Genomic DNA, 22218 nt, shown 5'->3' with positions numbered 1-22218 from the left:
TACGAAACTGGGGTCGCTATTCATAAATATGAAGAGGGGCGCTATTCATAATTAGATTGGGGTCAGTACTCATAAGGACCGCTATTCATAATACGAGAAGAGGGTGAATATATGGAGAATTTTCATGAATCATAAACTACCATTTATTTTATTTTAAAATAATAATAATTAACAAATCACATGGCGTATGATAGCCTACATTCCACGTGACGTACGAGTCCGACCATCTCTAAAAAAAAATTCACGTTACACAAAAACTTTCTCTTATCTGCTGTAAGATTATGCTTTTCCACGCTTATTTCGAATTATCTACCGTTAGTTCAAAATATAAAAAGAAAGCTGAAGCGATTGCCCATAAATTTGCGAAATCCGCCTACCAGACCAAATAAAAATGCGCAGTGCCATAATGTCTTCCATTGCGCAATAATGATAAGCCATGCTTATAACACCGCTCAGGCCACAATCATACGTATGCACCTATACAAGTGCCAAGCTATAATAGGTGCCCCCCCCCCCCCAGTGAAAACTTTTGTGTGCGCCAACAAGCTCCCATTATATAGTGCTGAGATCTGTGCTAGCGAAGGGAGTTGCATCAAGTTGGAGACCAGTGTCGGGCGCAAGATCAGATCACTCTTCCTAGAGCTGTGGCTTTAATAGATTTGGAACCATTTAACGTTGCTTTTTGTAGCATAGCAAACGATTTGTGTTATAACAGCATCGCTATATACCATTTTAATATCATTAGTTTTCTCAGTGAAACAAAATTAAAAGGGTGGAACCAAATTTCGAGGAGATTGATTAAAGATGTCGTCCAACAATAACAACAAGTTCTGTGTGGTGGTTCTACTGGTGTGCTGTGCCTTCATCACAGCCACGGTGGGCGTGGTCCTCAAGCCCAATTGTAAGTATATATTTATGTATGTTGCCTAATTTCTTGGCTTCATGTAATTTGTATGATCCAGGAGCGTCCGAGAGTAATGTGGGAGTGTGGAGGAGGGGGGCATTGGTAGTTGCCCCCACCTACATAACTACAGGATAAGGACTATTGTGCTCTGTAATAATAGTACATCAATAATCATATAATTGGGTATAAGGCGGGGGTTCGAAAGGGGATGTTTTTATACACACTAAAAAATAATGGTACAAATTTGCACCCTATAGGGTACAGACCGCTGCTACAATAGCGGCCACCTATAGGGTGCAATTTTGCAACCCCAATTGGGGTGCAAAATTGCACCCTTATTTGGGGTGCAGACTTGCACCCTTAGAGGTGCAAAAAGAGTACCCTTAGAGGTGCAAACGAGCACCCTTAGGGGTGCAGACCGCTGCTACAATAGCAGCCACCTATAGGGTGCAATTTTGCACCCCCAATTGGGGTGCAAAATTGCAACCCTATTTGGGGTGCAGACTTGCACCCTATAGGTGGCTGCTATTGTAGCAGCGGTCTGCACCTCTAAAGGAGCTCGTTTGCACCCCAGTTTGGGGTGCAGACTTGTCCCATATAGGGTGCAGGGGTTTGGGGTCCACAATGTTCCCTAAAGGATGCATACATACACCCCTTGGGATGCAAGCCAGCACCTTTAGGGGTGCAGATTTGCAACCTTTATATGGTGTATAATTGCACATTGCAGGGTGCACATGCACTCTTTACATCACATTATAACCAATAAAATCATAAGATCAAACAATTTGTTTTCATATCAAAATCACATTTTTATTGACAACATGAATGACCGGTTTCAGTTTCCACTATGCATAGTGGGTAAGAGAAAATAACCACATATGACACTGTTGCCATATATATGCGGTTTACCTTCTGCAATATCTAGACAAAAGTAACAAGTAATATAAAGAAGTAATACAATGTGCGTGTAATATACCATGTTGGGCTGTTGGCAAACATCAACATTCTAATTTGAGGTACAAAAAAGGTAAAATCTACAATTATACCTTTGAATACAGTATGCTTTTCTTGCATGAAGTAAAGGCAAGAGAACAAACTTTGACAGCTTTAGTCAGGGAATCAACACCAATTTATTCTTATAAATGAAGATGACTACTGAAAATGTTATCTTCATTTATTTCATCAATTCCACCAAATAATTTGGGGACAGCAAATATATTGTACAAAAACTAAATTAATACTACTCTACAGGACATACAAGAATACTAGAATGCACATCGATTGGAACTTATAGTAGTAAAAGAACAGTAATCACTTCTGGGCCCCGTTGCAGAAAGAGATACAATCGATTGTAAGTCCGATCACGTGTTCTACATGCGGAAATCTGATTTCGGCTTGGAGAAGAAAACCTCTCTCTGTCACTATTTACAACAGAAATATAAGATGAGAAATGTAACTATTCCCATGATCAAGATATCTCTTTGAGCTGCATATCAGATGTAGTTAGTTGCTTTATTATTGCATAAGGATACAAAAATCCTATTTTCTGTCTTGATAAAAATATAAGCACACACAAAACATACAATACTTTGGTAAATAGCACAGTTCAATTATTTAAAAAAAAATGTATTCCTATAGCCCAAGAAAATACACCTGTAAATGTGAATAGAAAAACAGTAAATTTGTAATACTTTGGAACCCGACATACATACAATGTAGTTAGTCAATTTCACATGTGCATGTTTTATTTATTTCATAAATGTTCAGCCCTGATACAAGATATAAAGAGGTACATTCAATATATGATATTCTAATAAATGTATCAGGTTAAGCTAGCCTCAAGACAGAAATAAACACTAACCAGTTCATACCCGTGCATTTGACTAGCACAATTACTGTATTCCTGCACAGCCTATGTTTGCTTCTCTTAATTAATATAGACATAGGGCTCCTTGGCTCCAATCAAATAGTTCAACAAATCACCAGAAACATTATGTCCCTTTCATCAGACGAATAAAAGGAAAGGACATATTACTCGTGACTTTTTGGATTCAAATCCAGAGTACAATCTGACAGTTTTATCAGTTCTCGTGACAACAATAGTCATATCAACATCACCTTTCTTACCATGCTGTTTCTTTGCAGCTTTTAGCTTTGCCTGTAAATGACTATTCCTCTGTTGTAGAACTTCAATTTGTTTTTGCTTTGCAACACACCCAAGGCAGGTACATAATCTGTTATCACAATATAGCCCATAATTGTGATCAGTGAGATGTGCACCAACAATATGATCAGATATTTTCTCCCTATTACTTGAAGCTGTCTCATCAATTTCTTGGTGCTCATCAAGAGTAGAGGATCCATGAAAGTCAGGATCTCCTGTCAAGTCGACATCCTTTCTCTTCCGTTTACATGTTGATTTTCTCTTTTCTTTACTTGAAGCTGTCTCACTAACTTCTTGGTGCTCCTCAGCCGTAGAGGTATCATGTGAGTCAGGATCTCCTGTCAAGTCGACCCGCAAGTCGACTATCTTTCTCTTCCGTTTACTTGTTGATTTCTTCTTTTCTGGGCACTGAGGTCTTTCTCTTGGAGGCAGACGAGGAGATTTATGTGAAGACTATGTTGTGCTGAGCTGTATCCCAGATTCATTGTTGGGTCTGGCCACGCTGCACTAGGTTGTCCATCTCGAAAGTGATATGAGCAAACCCTATCTCCATACGTTGGTTCCCAGTTTTTGCCATTTGGACGTTTTCGATTTATCGCCTTTATCCTTCGTCGAAGGCCGTCTGCATCTTTAGTTTGCAAAGAAATTGGGGTACAGCTCTCGACGTTTATGGCATTCGAGTTTAGATGCTGTATTCCCTTCAACAGAAAGGGATAATCAATCAATTTAAAGATTTCCTACACTTAAGTATTAGTATTGTTATCATATTATTTAAATCGTCAGTGATTATGTTATGAATTGTTATTTTAACCCAAGTCGGAGTTGGGGTACAGCTTACGAAATGTATGGCATTCGAGTTTAGATACTGTATTCCCTTTAACAGAAAGGGATGCTCAATCAATTTAAAGATTTCCTACTAACACTTTTGTTCAACCAAACGAGTCACGGACTGATTGGTATAACAATGATACGATACGAATAAGAAATGAATAAGAAACTAAAGTTATAAAAAATGTATGATTTGTCGTTTATCAAACCGAAATTCTATTCATGATTTTGAGTTTATTTTCCACAGATCATTAGGCCTATGGGTTGCCAAATTGGCAACAATTATTGCAGTTGTGTCACAAACATTAGACCTACCCATTTCAAGCATCAAACTCAAATTGTGCATTACATTTTATGATAATAATCTTCTCTAATATCTAATTTGGCCGATAAAATTGATTTGACCAAATAATATAGTTGGACACAAAAGCCTAATATTGTTAGGTATTTATAAATCAAATATTGCAAAGAGTTTTTCCTATTAAACAGCTTTCTCATTCTTTCTCTCTTTCTCCCTCTCTCTCTCTCTCTCTCTCTCTCTCATTCTCTCTCTTTCCCTCTTTCTCATTATCTCTCCCTCTCTCTCATTCTCCCTTTCTCATTATCTCTCTCTCATTCTCTCTCTTTCTCTCTTTCTCATTCTCTCTCTCTTTCTCATTATCTCTCTCTGTCCCTCTTTCTCATTATTTTTTTTTCTCTCTCTCTCATTCTCTCTTTCTTATTATCTCTCTCTCTCATTCTCTCTCTCTCTCTCTCTCTCGCTATCTTCCTCTGTTACTCTTTTACAGCTTCTGATGATGAGGTTTGGCTCTTCGCGGTTAGTGACTATGACAACCGATTGGAATATCTGTAAGTAAACACTCGTTTCTAAAGATATGTGACTATATTTTGTACCCAGTATGCAGGTCTGGGATGTAATCAAATAGATGGAAATATAGTTACTCCCCAGATTTAATTTTAATGACAGACTAAGCGTGATAAACTTGGACATCCAAGTAGACCAACAGCCCACAGAATAAACAATTAATTTCGAGGAAAAAAAGAAGAAAAAAAGCTTCTGTCTTTCCATCATTATGATTTTCAGTCATTCAGATATATCTTTGACCCCTATACTAGAACTACTGTATACCGAGCAATATTTGCTAACAATTTCTTTACCTTTTTAAATTCTATTTTTTGTATGTGTTTCATAGTTACCTTAATGCATTGATTTCTTTGCAAAGCCAATTCTCCACTTCATTTTTTGTTTTCTTTTATTTCAGGGACCCTGTAACACATCAGATCAAAGGATACAATGCCGACATCATCGATGCAGGTATCCAAGGAATTTTTACATCTTTGTGATCAGGGCTCAAAATAAATTTTTGTCCACGGGGGCTCTTCCAACAAAAAAGAGCCCCCGTGAGCCTTCTCACGGGGCTCTTTTAGTGCTGGCGGGGGCTCTTGTTTTAATACAAATTTCCATTGGATTGGTACCCATGAAACTCCAAAAAAAAAAAAAAGAGAGAGAGAAGGAAGGAAAAGGAAAAAAGGAGAGCTAAAAGGGACCAAAAAAGAGGAAGAAGAAACAAAAAGGGTGAAAAGAATTTCGATGCGGTGTTCGAGTAGAATTCTGTGAGATGATGATATACTTTCTCGTAGCTTGATATGACGAAGTGTCTCTATCCAGATATCTGTTGATAGTATTATAGAATATAGAAGCCTGAAATGACCTTCTGCTCGTAACCGACAAGTCACCGCATTAAAATTAAATTGCAAATAGTGTTCAACAACACGCTGGTAGATGAAACTTTCTAATATTCGAAGATATATGACCCTGAAACCATATTGTTTCATTATTTTTTATTCAATCAAACAACGTCAAAGAATTGATTTATCATCGCTCTTCAATTTATTATTTCACCTTTGTATGTACTTTCATTCTTATGCATCATGAAAGAACACTGAATTGGATTCGTCAATGTTTGTTTTGATTAATTTCCTCCCCTTTCCTTCTCCCTGTTTAATACTGATAAAATTTTCAATTTTTCTTAATCAAGGCAAAATATTATTTTCATATTTTCTTTATGCAAGACAGGGAGAGAGAGAGAGAGAGAGAGAGAGAGAGAAAGAATATGTTAAGTGAGAATTATCGAGTACAACTATGAATTGCATCCTTTTCAATATTATTCAATTCGCTGAAAATATTCAGAATATGAATATGATAAATCCACATAATACGCCGACGCTGTTCAACGCATTCAACGCTCCAATCATAGCCCATATGCCAACGCACCATATTTATCAAATATGAAAAGATTTTTAAATGAAATTTGAAGAAAAATCAAATTTACAATGCACTGACAGGCATTTTGTTGAAATCATGAATTCTCTGTGACTGGCTTAGCACTAGTTTCTGAGGGACCATTCACTGAAGAGGTGATAAAGGGAAGTAAAATTGAGGAAAAAGTAAAGAAAAGAAGGGGGATATCAGTTGCAATTTCCCCGCCAACCAGTTGCGGATCGGGATGGGGGTGGGGCAAAAGGCCTTTCCCTCCCCCGCCCCCGCTAAAAAAAAAGAGAGAAGGAAGGAAAAGGAAAAAAGGAGAGCTAAAAGGGACTAAAAAAGAGGAAGAAGAAAAAAAAAGGATGAAAAGAAGGGGAGATAGATCAGTTGCGATTAATCCCGCCAGCAACGTGTGGAGAAGGGTGGGGGCCGCCCCCCCCCCCCTGGGAAAAAAAGAAGGGGGAAAAAAGGGGGAAAGATTTTCTTGTTTTTGTTGAAGATGGTGTTCCTTTCCGACTTGTATCATAGAGAAACAATAGTTTAAGTTAAGTCTAACGTTAACGTTAATTTGTTATTAAAATGTAGAGTACAGCCCTTGGCCTTAGGCCTAATTTAGGTCGTAACTGTTACTGTTTGAAATCTAAAGTAAAATTAGACGGTTTTCATGGTTAGACCAAGTAATTGAGAAAAAAAAAGTTTACCCGTCACTGAGACCAGGTCAATCAATCTTCTAGATCCATTATAAGGGTTTAACGTTAGTAGATATAAGGTAGATGCAGGCGCGGATCCAGAGGGGTGAGCGGGCCTTACCCCCCCCCCCCCCCTTCCTCAAAGAGAGAGAGAGAGAGAGAGAGAGAGAGAGAGAGAGAGAGAGAAGGAAAAGAGGGAAAGGGAAAGAGGAGAGAAAGGGAAAGAAAGAAGAGGAAGAAGAAAAGAAAAGGGGGAAGAAGGAGATCGGGGGGCGAAAGGGCCTTGCCTCCCAGGCTAATGCCTCCCCCCAATAAAAAAAATAAGAGAGAAGGAAGGAAGGAAATGGAAAGAAAAAAGGAAAAGAGGAGATAAAGGGAAGGAAAATTGAGGAAGAAGTAAATAAAAGAAGGGGGATATCAGTTGCCATTTTCCTGCCAAAAAGTTGAGGATGGGGGTGGGGCAAAAGGCCTTTGCCTCCCCCCGCCCCCGCCCCCGCCCCCGTCCCCGCTAAAAAAAAAAGAGAGAGGGAAGGAAAGAAAAGGGAAAAAGGAGAGCTAAAAGGGACCAAAAAAGAGGAAGAAGAAAAAAAAAGGGTGACAAGAATTTCGATGCGGTGTTTGAGTAGAATTCTGTGAGATGATATACTTTCTCGTAGCTTGATGTGACGAAGTGTCTCTATCCAGATATATGTTGATAGTATTATAGAATGTATAAGCCTGAAATGACCTTCTGCTCGTAACCGACAAGTCACCGCATTAAAATTAAATTGCAAATAGTGTTCAACAACACGCTGGTGGATCAAACTTTCTAATATTCGAAGATATATGACCCTGAGACCATATTATTTCATTATTTTTTATTCAATCAAACAACGTCAAAGAATTGATTTATCATCGCTCTTCAATTTATTATTTCACCTTTTAATGTACTTTCATTCTTATGCATCACGAAAGAACACTGAATTGGATTCGTCAATGTTTGTTTTGATAAATTTCCTCCCCTTTTCTTCTCCCTGTTTAATACTGATAAATTTTTTCAATTTTTCTTAATCAAGGCAAAATATTATTTTCATATTTTCTTTATGCAAGACAGGGAGAGAGAGAGAGAGAGAGAGAGAGAGAGAGAGAGAAAGAATATGTTAAGTGAGAATTATCGAGTACAACTATGAATTGCATCCTTTTCAATATTATTCAATTCGCTGAAAATATTCAGAAAAGAATATGATAAATCCACATAATACGCCAACGCTGTTCAACGCATTCAACGCTCCAACCATAGCCCATATGCCAATGCACCATATTTATCAAATATGAAAAGATTTTTAAATGAAATTTGAAGAAAAATCAAATTTACAATGCACTGACAGGCATTTTGTTGAAATCATGAATTCTCTGTGACTGGCTTAGCACTAGTTTCTGAGGGACCATTCACTGAAGAGGTGATAAAGGGAAGTAAAATTGAGGAAAAAGTAAAGAAAAGAAGGGGGATATCAGTTGCAATTTCCCCGCCAACCAGTTGCGGATCGGGATGGGGGTGGGGCAAAAGGCCTTTCCCTCCCCCGCCCCCGCTAAAAAAAAAGAGAGAAGGAAGGAAAAGGAAAAAAGGAGAGCTAAAAGGGACTAAAAAAGAGGAAGAAGAAAAAAAAAGGATGAAAAGAAGGGGAGATAGATCAGTTGCGATTAATCCCGCCAGCAACGTGTGGAGAAGGGTGGGGGCCGCCCCCCCCCCCCCCCCTGGGAAAAAAAGAAGGGGGAAAAAAGGGGGAAAGATTTTCTTGTTTTTGTTGAAGATGGTGTTCCTTTCCGACTTGTATCATAGAGAAACAATAGTTTAAGTTAAGTCTAACGTTAACGTTAATTTGTTATTAAAATGTAGAGTACAGCCCTTGGCCTTAGGCCTAATTTAGGTCGTAACTGTTACTGTTTGAAATCTAAAGTAAAATTAGACGGTTTTCATGGTTAGACCAAGTAATTGAGAAAAAAAAAGTTTACCCGTCACTGAGACCAGGTCAATCAATCTTCTAGATCCATTATAAGGGTTTAACGTTAGTAGATATAAGGTAGATGCAGGCGCGGATCCAGAGGGGTGAGCGGGCCTTACCCCCCCCCCCCCTTCCTCAAAAGAGAGAGAGAGAGAGAGAGAGAGAGAGAGAGAGAGAGAGAGAGAGAAGGAAAAGAGGGAAAGGGAAAGAGGAGAGAAAGGGAAAGAAAGAAGAGGAAGAAGAAAAGAAAAGGGGGAAGAAGGAGATCGGGGGGCGAAAGGGCCTTGCCTCCCAGGCTAATGCCTCCCCCCAATAAAAAAAATAAGAGAGAAGGAAGGAAGGAAATGGAAAGAAAAAAGGAAAAGAGGAGATAAAGGGAAGGAAAATTGAGGAAGAAGTAAATAAAAGAAGGGGGATATCAGTTGCCATTTTCCTGCCAAAAAGTTGAGGATGGGGGTGGGGCAAAAGGCCTTTGCCTCCCCCCGCCCCCGCCCCCGCCCCCGTCCCCGCTAAAAAAAAAAGAGAGAGGGAAGGAAAGAAAAGGGAAAAAGGAGAGCTAAAAGGGACCAAAAAAGAGGAAGAAGAAAAAAAAAGGGTGACAAGAATTTCGATGCGGTGTTTGAGTAGAATTCTGTGAGATGATATACTTTCTCGTAGCTTGATGTGACGAAGTGTCTCTATCCAGATATATGTTGATAGTATTATAGAATGTATAAGCCTGAAATGACCTTCTGCTCGTAACCGACAAGTCACCGCATTAAAATTAAATTGCAAATAGTGTTCAACAACACGCTGGTGGATCAAACTTTCTAATATTCGAAGATATATGACCCTGAGACCATATTGTTTCATTATTTTTTATTCAATCAAACAACGTCAAAGAATTGATTTATCATCGCTCTTCAATTTATTATTTCACCTTTTAATGTACTTTCATTCTTATGCATCACGAAAGAACACTGAATTGGATTCGTCAATGTTTGTTTTGATAAATTTCCTCCCCTTTTCTTCTCCCTGTTTAATACTGATAAATTTTTTCAATTTTTCTTAATCAAGGCAAAATATTATTTTCATATTTTCTTTATGCAAGACAGGGAGAGAGAGAGAGAGAGAGAGAGAGAGAGAGAGAGAAAGAATATGTTAAGTGAGAATTATCGAGTACAACTATGAATTGCATCCTTTTCAATATTATTCAATTCGCTGAAAATATTCAGAAAAGAATATGATAAATCCACATAATACGCCAACGCTGTTCAACGCATTCAACGCTCCAACCATAGCCCATATGCCAATGCACCATATTTATCAAATATGAAAAGATTTTTAAATGAAATTTGAAGAAAAATCAAATTTACAATGCACTGACAGGCATTTTGTTGAAATCATGAATTCTCTGTGACTGGCTTAGCACTAGTTTCTGAGGGACCATTCACTGAAGAGGTGATAAAGGGAAGTAAAATTGAGGAAAAAGTAAAGAAAAGAAGGGGGATATCAGTTGCAATTTCCCCGCCAACCAGTTGCGGATCGGGATGGGGGTGGGGCAAAAGGCCTTTCCCTCCCCCGCCCCCGCTAAAAAAAAAGAGAGAAGGAAGGAAAAGGAAAAAAGGAGAGCTAAAAGGGACTAAAAAAGAGGAAGAAGAAAAAAAAAGGATGAAAAGAAGGGGAGATAGATCAGTTGCGATTAATCCCGCCAGCAACGTGTGGAGAAGGGTGGGGGCCGCCCCCCCCCCCCCCCCTGGGAAAAAAAGAAGGGGGAAAAAAGGGGGAAAGATTTTCTTGTTTTTGTTGAAGATGGTGTTCCTTTCCGACTTGTATCATAGAGAAACAATAGTTTAAGTTAAGTCTAACGTTAACGTTAATTTGTTATTAAAATGTAGAGTACAGCCCTTGGCCTTAGGCCTAATTTAGGTCGTAACTGTTACTGTTTGAAATCTAAAGTAAAATTAGACGGTTTTCATGGTTAGACCAAGTAATTGAGAAAAAAAAAGTTTACCCGTCACTGAGACCAGGTCAATCAATCTTCTAGATCCATTATAAGGGTTTAACGTTAGTAGATATAAGGTAGATGCAGGCGCGGATCCAGAGGGGTGAGCGGGCCTTACCCCCCCCCCCCCTTCCTCAAAAGAGAGAGAGAGAGAGAGAGAGAGAGAGAGAGAGAGAGAGAGAGAAGGAAAAGAGGGAAAGGGAAAGAGGAGAGAAAGGGAAAGAAAGAAGAGGAAGAAGAAAAGAAAAGGGGGAAGAAGGAGATCGGGGGGCGAAAGGGCCTTGCCTCCCAGGCTAATGCCTCCCCCCAATAAAAAAAATAAGAGAGAAGGAAGGAAGGAAATGGAAAGAAAAAAGGAAAAGAGGAGATAAAGGGAAGGAAAATTGAGGAAGAAGTAAATAAAAGAAGGGGGATATCAGTTGCCATTTTCCTGCCAAAAAGTTGAGGATGGGGGTGGGGCAAAAGGCCTTTGCCTCCCCCCGCCCCCGCCCCCGCCCCCGTCCCCGCTAAAAAAAAAAGAGAGAGGGAAGGAAAGAAAAGGGAAAAAGGAGAGCTAAAAGGGACCAAAAAAGAGGAAGAAGAAAAAAAAAGGGTGACAAGAATTTCGATGCGGTGTTTGAGTAGAATTCTGTGAGATGATATACTTTCTCGTAGCTTGATGTGACGAAGTGTCTCTATCCAGATATATGTTGATAGTATTATAGAATGTATAAGCCTGAAATGACCTTCTGCTCGTAACCGACAAGTCACCGCATTAAAATTAAATTGCAAATAGTGTTCAACAACACGCTGGTGGATCAAACTTTCTAATATTCGAAGATATATGACCCTGAGACCATATTGTTTCATTATTTTTTATTCAATCAAACAACGTCAAAGAATTGATTTATCATCGCTCTTCAATTTATTATTTCACCTTTTAATGTACTTTCATTCTTATGCATCACGAAAGAACACTGAATTGGATTCGTCAATGTTTGTTTTGATAAATTTCCTCCCCTTTTCTTCTCCCTGTTTAATACTGATAAATTTTTTCAATTTTTCTTAATCAAGGCAAAATATTATTTTCATATTTTCTTTATGCAAGACAGGGGAGAGAGAGAGAGAGAGAGAGAGAGAGAGAGAGAGAGAGAGAAAGAATATGTTAAGTGAGAATTATCGAGTACAACTATGAATTGCATCCTTTTCAATATTATTCAATTCGCTGAAAATATTCAGAAAAGAATATGATAAATCCACATAATACGCCAACGCTGTTCAACGCATTCAACGCTCCAACCATAGCCCATATGCCAATGCACCATATTTATCAAATATGAAAAGATTTTTAAATGAAATTTGAAGAAAAATCAAATTTACAATGCACTGACAGGCATTTTGTTGAAATCATGAATTCTCTGTGACTGGCTTAGCACTAGTTTCTGAGGGACCATTCACTGAAGAGGTGATAAAGGGAAGTAAAATTGAGGAAAAAGTAAAGAAAAGAAGGGGGATATCAGTTGCAATTTCCCCGCCAACCAGTTGCGGATCGGGATGGGGGTGGGGCAAAAGGCCTTTCCCTCCCCCGCCCCCGCTAAAAAAAAAGAGAGAAGGAAGGAAAAGGAAAAAAGGAGAGCTAAAAGGGACTAAAAAAGAGGAAGAAGAAAAAAAAAGGATGAAAAGAAGGGGAGATAGATCAGTTGCGATTAATCCCGCCAGCAACGTGTGGAGAAGGGTGGGGGCCCCCCCCCCCCCCCTGGGAAAAAAAGAAGGGGGAAAAAAGGGGGAAAGATTTTCTTGTTTTTGTTGAAGATGGTGTTCCTTTCCGACTTGTATCATAGAGAAACAATAGTTTAAGTTAAGTCTAACGTTAACGTTAATTTGTTATTAAAATGTAGAGTACAGCCCTTGGCCTTAGGCCTAATTTAGGTCGTAACTGTTACTGTTTGAAATCTAAAGTAAAATTAGACGGTTTTCATGGTTAGACCAAGTAATTGAGAAAAAAAAAGTTTACCCGTCACTGAGACCAGGTCAATCAATCTTCTAGATCCATTATAAGGGTTTAACGTTAGTAGATATAAGGTAGATGCAGGCGCGGATCCAGAGGGGTGAGCGGGCCTTACCCCCCCCCCCCCCCTTCCTCAAAAGAGAGAGAGAGAGAGAGAGAGAGAGAGAGAGAGAGAGAGAAGGAAAAGAGGGAAAGGGAAAGAGGAGAGAAAGGGAAAGAAAGAAGAGGAAGAAGAAAAGAAAAGGGGGAAGAAGGAGATCGGGGGGCGAAAGGGCCTTGCCTCCCAGGCTAATGCCTCCCCCCAATAAAAAAAATAAGAGAGAAGGAAGGAAGGAAATGGAAAGAAAAAAGGAAAAGAGGAGATAAAGGGAAGGAAAATTGAGGAAGAAGTAAATAAAAGAAGGGGGATATCAGTTGCCATTTTCCTGCCAAAAAGTTGAGGATGGGGGTGGGGCAAAAGGCCTTTGCCTCCCCCCGCCCCCGCCCCCGCCCCCGTCCCCGCTAAAAAAAAAAGAGAGAGGGAAGGAAAGAAAAGGGAAAAAGGAGAGCTAAAAGGGACCAAAAAAGAGGAAGAAGAAAAAAAAAGGGTGACAAGAATTTCGATGCGGTGTTTGAGTAGAATTCTGTGAGATGATATACTTTCTCGTAGCTTGATGTGACGAAGTGTCTCTATCCAGATATATGTTGATAGTATTATAGAATGTATAAGCCTGAAATGACCTTCTGCTCGTAACCGACAAGTCACCGCATTAAAATTAAATTGCAAATAGTGTTCAACAACACGCTGGTGGATCAAACTTTCTAATATTCGAAGATATATGACCCTGAGACCATATTGTTTCATTATTTTTTATTCAATCAAACAACGTCAAAGAATTGATTTATCATCGCTCTTCAATTTATTATTTCACCTTTTAATGTACTTTCATTCTTATGCATCACGAAAGAACACTGAATTGGATTCGTCAATGTTTGTTTTGATAAATTTCCTCCCCTTTTCTTCTCCCTGTTTAATACTGATAAATTTTTTCAATTTTTCTTAATCAAGGCAAAATATTATTTTCATATTTTCTTTATGCAAGACAGGGAGAGAGAGAGAGAGAGAGAGAGAGAGAGAGAGAGAGAAAGAATATGTTAAGTGAGAATTATCGAGTACAACTATGAATTGCATCCTTTTCAATATTATTCAATTCGCTGAAAATATTCAGAAAAGAATATGATAAATCCACATAATACGCCAACGCTGTTCAACGCATTCAACGCTCCAACCATAGCCCATATGCCAATGCACCATATTTATCAAATATGAAAAGATTTTTAAATGAAATTTGAAGAAAAATCAAATTTACAATGCACTGACAGGCATTTTGTTGAAATCATGAATTCTCTGTGACTGGCTTAGCACTAGTTTCTGAGGGACCAGTCACTGAAGAGGTGATAAAGGGAAGTAACATTGAGGAAAAAGTAAAGAAAAGAAGGGGGATATCAGTTGCAATTTTCCCGCCAACCAGTTGCGGATCGGGATGGGGGTGGGGCAAAAGGCCTTTCCCTCCCCCCGCCCTCGCTAAAAAAAGAGAGAAGGAAGGAAAAGGAAAAAAGGAGAGCTAAAAGGGACCAAAAAAGAGGAAGAAGAAGAAAAAAAAGGGTGAAAAGAAGGGGAGATGTATCAGTTGCGCTTAATCCCGCCAGCAACGTGTGGAGAAGGGTGGGGGCCGAAAGGACCTTGCCTTCCCCCCCCCCCCAGCAAACCTAAAAGAGAGAGAAGAAAGGGAAGGGAAATGGAAAGAGGAGAGAAAGGGAAAGAAAAAAGGTAGGGGAGATTAGTTGCCAACAAAGTGTAAATCAGGGGGGGGGGGCACTGGCGTACTGATTGGGGAGGGGGCTCGGGGGAAATAAAATTCAAACGTGGCTTATTTCTAATTCCATAAAGGTGGATTACACATAATGCTGAAATGACATAATTTTCCGAGATTTTTAGTAAATTATACTTTTTTATGCGTTTGTTGTAAAATGACAAATTCCTAAATTTACAGCCAGGCAAGAAATATGCTTATTGAGATGTCTAGGGGCCTACACGTCAGGGCCCGCGGAACGGTGGGGATCGGAAGCCTCGAGGTCCCCCCCCCCTCAACTCTTTTTGAAATAGTATATAAACAGAAGTGGAAAGAAAGAGAGCAAGAAAGAAAAAATAGTTACCTGCCAGTGTTACAACAAAATAAGATATTTTCCGTAATTAAACGCCTAAAACCCCTGAGCTTCCGGGACTCCGGCCCTGGACCCAACCGAGGGCCCTAAGGCGGGCCCCTGAATACTCATCTGACCGTAATTTAGTGCCTAAAACCCTTGAGCCGATTCGAGAACGGTACAGCGAATCGTCTTCTTTCTTTAATAATTTTAATAAAACGTCAAAGCTTTCGCGCTTCGCGCGGGAGGGGGGGAACCGAATTCAGACAAGGATTAAGAGTCGAGAATGGTACAACGAGTCGTCTTCTTTCTCTAATACTTTAATGAAACGTCAAAGCTTCCGCGCTTCGTGCAAGAGGGGGGCTGAATTTAGACAAGGATTAAGAGTCGAGAAAGGTACAACGAATCGTCTTCTTTCTCTAATGATTTAATTGAACGTCAAAGCTTCCGCGCTTCGCGCGGACGGGGGGGGGGGGGGGGGGGGGGGGTAAAACGAATTCAGACGAGCATTATTTTGGAGAACGGTACAACGAAACGTCTTATTTCTCTAATAATTAACGGAACGTCAGAGCTTCCGCATATCGCGCTCGAGGGGGAAACTGAATTCAGACAAGGATTACGAGTCGAGAATGGTAATACGAATCGTCTTCTTTCTCTAATACTTTAATGAAACGTCAAAGCTTCCGCGCTTCGTGCAAGAGGGGGGGGGGGGGGTAAAACTGAATTCAGACGAGGATTATTTTCGAGAACGGGCAACGAATCGCCTTCTTTCACTAATGATTTAATTGAACGTCAAAGCTTCGGCGCTTTGTGGAGGAGGGAGTGGGAAAATCGCCCCTCCCTGCACCCCCCCTCATTACGTCAATGCTGGTCACCATTACGTACCAATATTTGGCTCGCATAATTTCAAATTTGCCCCCCCCCCCCTTAAGAAATGCTGGATCCGCGCCTGCCCGTGATGACATTCTCTCCATTTCTTCCCGTTCTGCACATAATGTCCTCCTCATTATTCGGAACAACCTTATTTACACTGTTGGTCATTATGGTGGAATAATTATTTTTACCCCAATTTATGGAATGATTTTGACAATGATTTATTCCTAATAGATCTAGATAATAGTATACATTCTCAGATTTTATTGAATGACAATTGGGGAGTGTTTGTTTTGCGTGACTGCTAAAGCATGTGTGTGTGCTACTATGCTAATCAACTAGGGGACCTACGTCATTAAGTCATAACTGACAGTAATGGGGATTAATGCCTCATAAAAGGGCACTAATATAGCACATCGACACGGTTTTGATCCTGGGGGCTCACAGTAACGAGGCCATTGCTTAGCCAATAACTCATGACTATACGCAGCGGGCGCTAGGGTACGTCGACGCCCCCACAAAAACAAAAAAACTAAGAAAATGCAATAAATTTTCAATAATTCATTGCATTTTCCCCCAGTCCCCAAAAGGAAATATTCCTCTGTAGGGCCATGCATTATGGTTAAAGGCATGCCCACATAGAAGATTTTTTTTTATGTTGGGGGTCGGGGAAAAATGCAGTCAATTATTGAAAATTTATTGCACTTTCTTTGTTATTTTGTTTTTGTGGGGCGTCGACGTACCCTAGCGCCCGCTGCGTACAGTCATGATTCATTGGCTAAGCAATGGCCTCATTACTGTGAGCCCCCAGGATCAAAATCGTGTCGATGTGCTATTATATTAGTGCCCTTTTATGAGGCATTAATCCCCATTACTGTCAGTTATGACTTAAGGACTTAGGTCCCCTAGTTCATTAGCATAGTAGTACACACATGCTTTAGCAGTCACGCAAAACGAACACTCCCCAATTGTCATTCAATAAAATCTGAGATTGTATGCTATTATCTAGATCTATTAGGAATAAATTATTGTCAAAATCAATCAATAAATTGCGGTAAAAATAATTATTCCACCATTATGACCAACAGTGTACATGCTTTACCATATCCTTCCAAAACACAGGGACGGCGCCGGATCAAGCTTTTTGCTAAGGGGGGGGGGGGGGGGTAACCCAAATACGATGTGGAGCATCGTCCACGAGCCGCATAGGGGCGAGGCGATTTTTGTTGTTGCTATTTTGAACCCCCGTTATTACTGTTTTCCTGGCATCTCCTGACATCTACTACTACATGATAGCGTTTTCCTATACACATCACATTTTCACTAGGCAACCCAAGGGGGATCGGGGGGTTAAACCCCCTAAACCGCCTAGATCCGCCCCTGCAACATCTTTGCTGATCTTCTTCTCAATATTGATTTATTGGTCGAGTTACATCATTTGCTGGTCTTTTAGAACAACCAGGTTTCAGAGGATTCACACTTTTCACAACGAAAACTTCTCCATGTTTCAGTCTTGCGCGATCGTCTCCAGCTCCAGCAGATATTGGGCGTCAGCGTGCACACCGGTTCTACCGGCGCAGTATAGCCACTGCTGACGGCCGCATTAGCTGCACTGCGAGCTTCCGTTGTTTGTATCGGTAATACTCATAGAGATGGGAGAGAAAGCGCCATCTAAGTTCCATTTCATTAGTTTAAGGTTTGAAAATTGATACTCAATTTTGTGTTAAAGTTATATAAGAAAAGATAATCTTTATTTTATAATTCCACGGGGGCGATTTTTAATTTTGCAATCGCCCCCGTGGACAACCTGACGGGGGCGATTATGGAGCTCACGGGGGCGAATCGTCCATCGCCCCCGTGTTTTGAGCGCTGTTTGTGATCAGATGTCACGTACGATACAACACATCAGACGAGCATGAAAGAGTAATATAGCGGAAAGACATAATATAAAATGTATTACCTTTACTGAAATAGAATTCAGCATCACTTCTTTCCGACATTTTGTTTCTTTGTGCAAATTTTCTAATTTTTTGTCCTTGTTTTTAAACCTCTCGATTCTATTTATGCCTTTAAGATAACTTGTTCGTTCGTTCGTGTCTCCTTAGATCAAGATCAATGTAATCTTGATCTTCGGAGTAGTTGCTACAACCGGCCGTGTCAGACACGTTGCCCCGGGGTGCGAGATAGGACTCTTGTAGCGTGCCCCCCATTTAAAACAATTATACAATTACAGTTAACATTACATTTAATTAATAGTATGAAACTATTAAAATTACTCTCATGTTACGGAAAAAACAATATTGCATATATATATTATGAATCAATTGATTTGGTCGATCCAGTTCGATGGCACAAACACGGCACTACTGGACAGAGATCCTAATAATTACAGAGCTTGTAAAAAAATAACTTGTGAAAAATAATCTTTGAAACATCACTACGTACACGATGACAAAGACTTTTAACAAATTAATTCATATCCGAATTCAATGTCCTATTGTACTGCCTGTAAAAATCATGTTCAGACTATCAATGTAATAAGGAAGTTTACAGATACAATCTGCGTATGGGCAGATAAAGGTCATTTGTACCAAAAAGGTAAAACCCAAGGAGATGAATATTGGATATGCGCTCATGAAAGTTATGTAACATTATTCATGTATGCACCAACGGTACATTCTATGATACGCAGGTGGAAGTATTCTTTTCAAGAGGGCAAATAAAAGGTATTCATGAAGCACAGCTAGGACTTTGGCAGTTATTATTCTAATATGCTCAAAGTGGAACTTCTCCATGTGTAAAAGATCTGTGGATATTTGGGGGTCATTTGTACCATGTGCTATCTGTAAACTCCCTTATATATGTGACGGACAAGGCTAATGAAATTGCCTAAGGTTGATTATTTGAAAGTCCTTGCGCTCGTGTTTATTAAATGAGTTGATAAGCTTATAATACTCATGATTGCAGTTTTCCAATACATTTGTCTGCCATTTATTTTGTTTGAAGGCAGATCGTCTATCGTGATATATGAAAACCTTACCATTTTAAATGCATTCTGAGAATCAAATCATATTCATTCTATCAAATTTTAAAGTATTTTTTTCTTCTAAAAGAGCAATGCTTTATTCCTGTTTTAAACAAAATGAATCTGGGGTCATAATATTTTGTTCTTAATGCTTACATTTTCATTGTTATGTTTTATGTAATGTTTTTTTGTTGTCTTTTTAATTGTACATACACGGCCCCCCTGCGAGAGCGACATTCGCTTTGAAAAGGCCCCCCCCCCCCACTCCGAGAACGGACGGACCACATGCGTGTTACCAAAATGTCCGGTAAAGGGGTACTTTTCGTGAGGCAAAGTCCGGCCCGAGAATTGTAAAAAAAGAGGTGTATTAACTTTTCACCCGGAGATTTCTTTAAAAAGGGGGTGTTTTTTTCTTCTTTTTTTCTCTCATCTCTTTGGACTCCTGAGAAATTATTTCGAATTTAGGGGGTACATTGAGCATTTTTCATGATTTAGGGGGGTCTCCAAGGCAGGAAAAGCCCGCGAAAAGCCCGCGAAAGGGGGGGGGGGGGGGGTTCGGAAATGTTGGCAGTCCTCAGATAGGGGGTGCATTCAAAAAGAGGGAACAAGCATGCGTACCCTAACTAATACTGAGTGGGGGGTGGCGGGGAAAAGGGTACTATAATATATAAATAAATGAAATAGAAATGAATAATTCCATTATCAAATAATAATATAAAGTATGGACATTTCTGTTTTACTTTCAGTTTGTGACATAGCCAACAAGAACTGTGAGTTGGTATGGGATTTGTACAGTAACTGTTGGTACAGCCGATCAAACGAGAGAGCCCACGGCGGAGTCGGTCTGATGGCCAAATGGTACACCGCATGCACAGGTAAGAATCAATACTCATTAATGATTGTTTATGTTTTATATCTTCTGAAATGCTTGAGTTCATTAATTTTTGCAAAAGATTATCAAAATTACCCAAATAACCTTCATTATATAAAGGTACGCATTGCAGTCAAAATATATTTACAAATAGCTCTAATGGGAAAAGGAAACTTGGAAACTTTAAGGCAATAACAGACTATAAAGCAAAACACAAGTTAATGACGTATGAAAAACGTTTGCCGTCCAATTATCAAACGCCTAATGTGATCATTTTGTTGTTGTTTTGTTTTAAAGTTATATCATGGGTAATAGAAATGTCGTTTCAGTTTTAAAGCCCAAATGTTGTGAAAATCAAGATTGATAATTCCAGGGAGTTTGGTTAAAATACATTTTCAAACACAACATTACGACTAATTTTCATATTGGTAACAATCATAATTTTCAAATATCGTACATTATGTTGAACCATCGTTTTAAGAGGAGGATTTGGGTATGTTAGATTTTATGCACTAACAATGAACACTCCTTTCTGCACAATCAAAATGTATATTATTACATTCCATTATAACTTAGGATGGGTCCAAACCTATGATCGTCTTCTAACCTTCGACTTCACACGACCATTCTCCCAGAAGGGGAAGGTCGCCCTCTACGCCCAAAGTGGAAGCAGTCAGGATTACTCCGATCTTTCAGGACTCAAAGTTGGTTTCCTAGAAATGTGGTTCTCTGATGAGGCTTGTCTGTCTCGTTTCACCACCGATTCGTCCTTCCCCATCGTGGTATGGATACATAATTATCGTGATGTTTATTCTTGTACAGATTTTATATAAGAACTAACTTCTACCATGGACCTATTACAAATAGTTCTATGCTTCGACTCACTGTTTCGTTCCGTTTTTTCTACTCTCATCTCCCTCCCTCCTCCCGATTCTCCCCCTCCCCTTCTTTTTTTATTCTTCTCCTAACCCTTTTCTAATCATGTTATCTTATATATCTCTCTCCTTATCTCCCCTCCCAATCATTCATCCCTCTCTATCGTCTCCATGGTTTCATCTACATCTAACTTTCGCAATCTGACCATTGAATAAATTATTTCATGTCTCGTAACAGGTGAATGAAATCATTCGTAATGAGGCAATTTACAAAGACTATGCATGAAATTTAATTACATTCCTAGTTGCACAAAAGTGTAAAAACCCATCGAGACGAATGCTGGATACGTGTTCATGTAAGTTATGTAATCATTATTCATTTATGCACTGACAGACTTTAATGACAGTAAATTCTGTGAAACACAACTGGAAGTATTCTTTTTAAGAGGGCAAACGAAAGTTATTCTCAGCATCACTATTGCAGTGGTTATTCTAAAATGCACAAAACGGGACTTCTTAATATTTAACAGTTCTCTTCACATTATTTTGAGGATCATTTTGTACACGGGCTATTTACGAAGTGACCTACTTAAGTTTCAATTTTAGTTTGTTCAAATAAAATCTATTTTTCTTTCCATTCTCTTGCTACTTACAGGGAGCAGATCTGCCATCCGATAGCCAAAAGATCACCTACGTTACCGCGAAAGACCTGATCGCCGCCGTGCAGAATGGAGATGTAAGTCTTATCATTTTAATCTGTCTAAGAGGGTATGTTCATTTTGGTTTCAAACATGGAAACATCCAATATGGGTGTCATAGATTTGATGTGTTTCAATGATATCTCCGGTACACATAAGAATGTGTTCTTCCCAAGTCTCGGTAGAAAACATTCTTACGGAAAGTGCCCGTAAGTTGTGATGGTGGTAATGATGAATGGAGTGGTAGCGACGGTGGTGATGGCGGCGGCGGCGGTGGTGGTGGTGGTGGTGGTGGTGGTGGTGGTGGGTGTGTAAAAGTAGTGGTGGTTTTGACTGGTAGGGGTGTTTGGAGGTGGTAGAGTTGGCGTGGACAAGACAGTGATGATGGTGGTGAAAGAATAGTGGTGGTGATTTGGGATAGTGTTGACAGATGAAACTGGTGGTGGTGATGGTGGGGATGGTCGTGATGAATAGCGAGCTTTAGATTTTCGACACCGAACGACCTCTACTACGAGTGACGTCACTTTGAGTAACTGCGCATGCGCCACCTGCTTCTAGCCCGTCGTCTGTGAATTGACACAACGGGAGTCGGGCAAATTTAAGGCTTATCTCGAAGTGATCACAACGACTACGAGCTGGACACAAATGCCGAAGCCAGCCATCAGACAACAGTATCTGTTGAGAATATAATTCAAAAAGATATTTGTGACTGCAATGAAAACAACAAATACCTTTGAATTTGATCAATCACGTTACTTCAACCTATTTAATTTCACTTTTTTGAAGAAATTAAGGAGTTTTCTGCACAGCTGAGGTTCGAACAGCTGTGCAGACTAACTATGACGTAACAAAGAAAACTTGTCACGCGCATATCACTGCGTATCACTG

General features: G+C 39.6%; 1 protein-coding gene across 1 annotated transcript; it reads left to right on the top strand.

The window, feature by feature from the left end:
- Nucleotides 1-734: 734 nt before the first annotated feature.
- Nucleotides 735-21689, top strand: LOC115927882. Its single transcript, XM_030994189.1, has 7 exons — nt 735-901; nt 4685-4745; nt 5159-5211; nt 19633-19761; nt 20334-20539; nt 21288-21368; nt 21516-21689. Exons 1-7 carry the CDS (start codon nt 805-807, stop codon nt 21687-21689), a joined length of 801 nt encoding a protein of 266 aa, XP_030850049.1. The 5' UTR covers nt 735-804.
- Nucleotides 21690-22218: the final 529 nt, after the last annotated feature.

This window comes from Strongylocentrotus purpuratus, unplaced genomic scaffold (genome assembly GCF_000002235.5).
Source record: "Strongylocentrotus purpuratus isolate Spur 01 unplaced genomic scaffold, Spur_5.0 spur5_scaffold_21, whole genome shotgun sequence".
NCBI classification, from domain to species: Eukaryota; Metazoa; Echinodermata; class Echinoidea; order Camarodonta; family Strongylocentrotidae; genus Strongylocentrotus; species Strongylocentrotus purpuratus.
The sequence above is the reverse complement of the archived record's forward strand: the minus strand, read 5'-3'. Positions and strand labels throughout refer to the sequence as shown.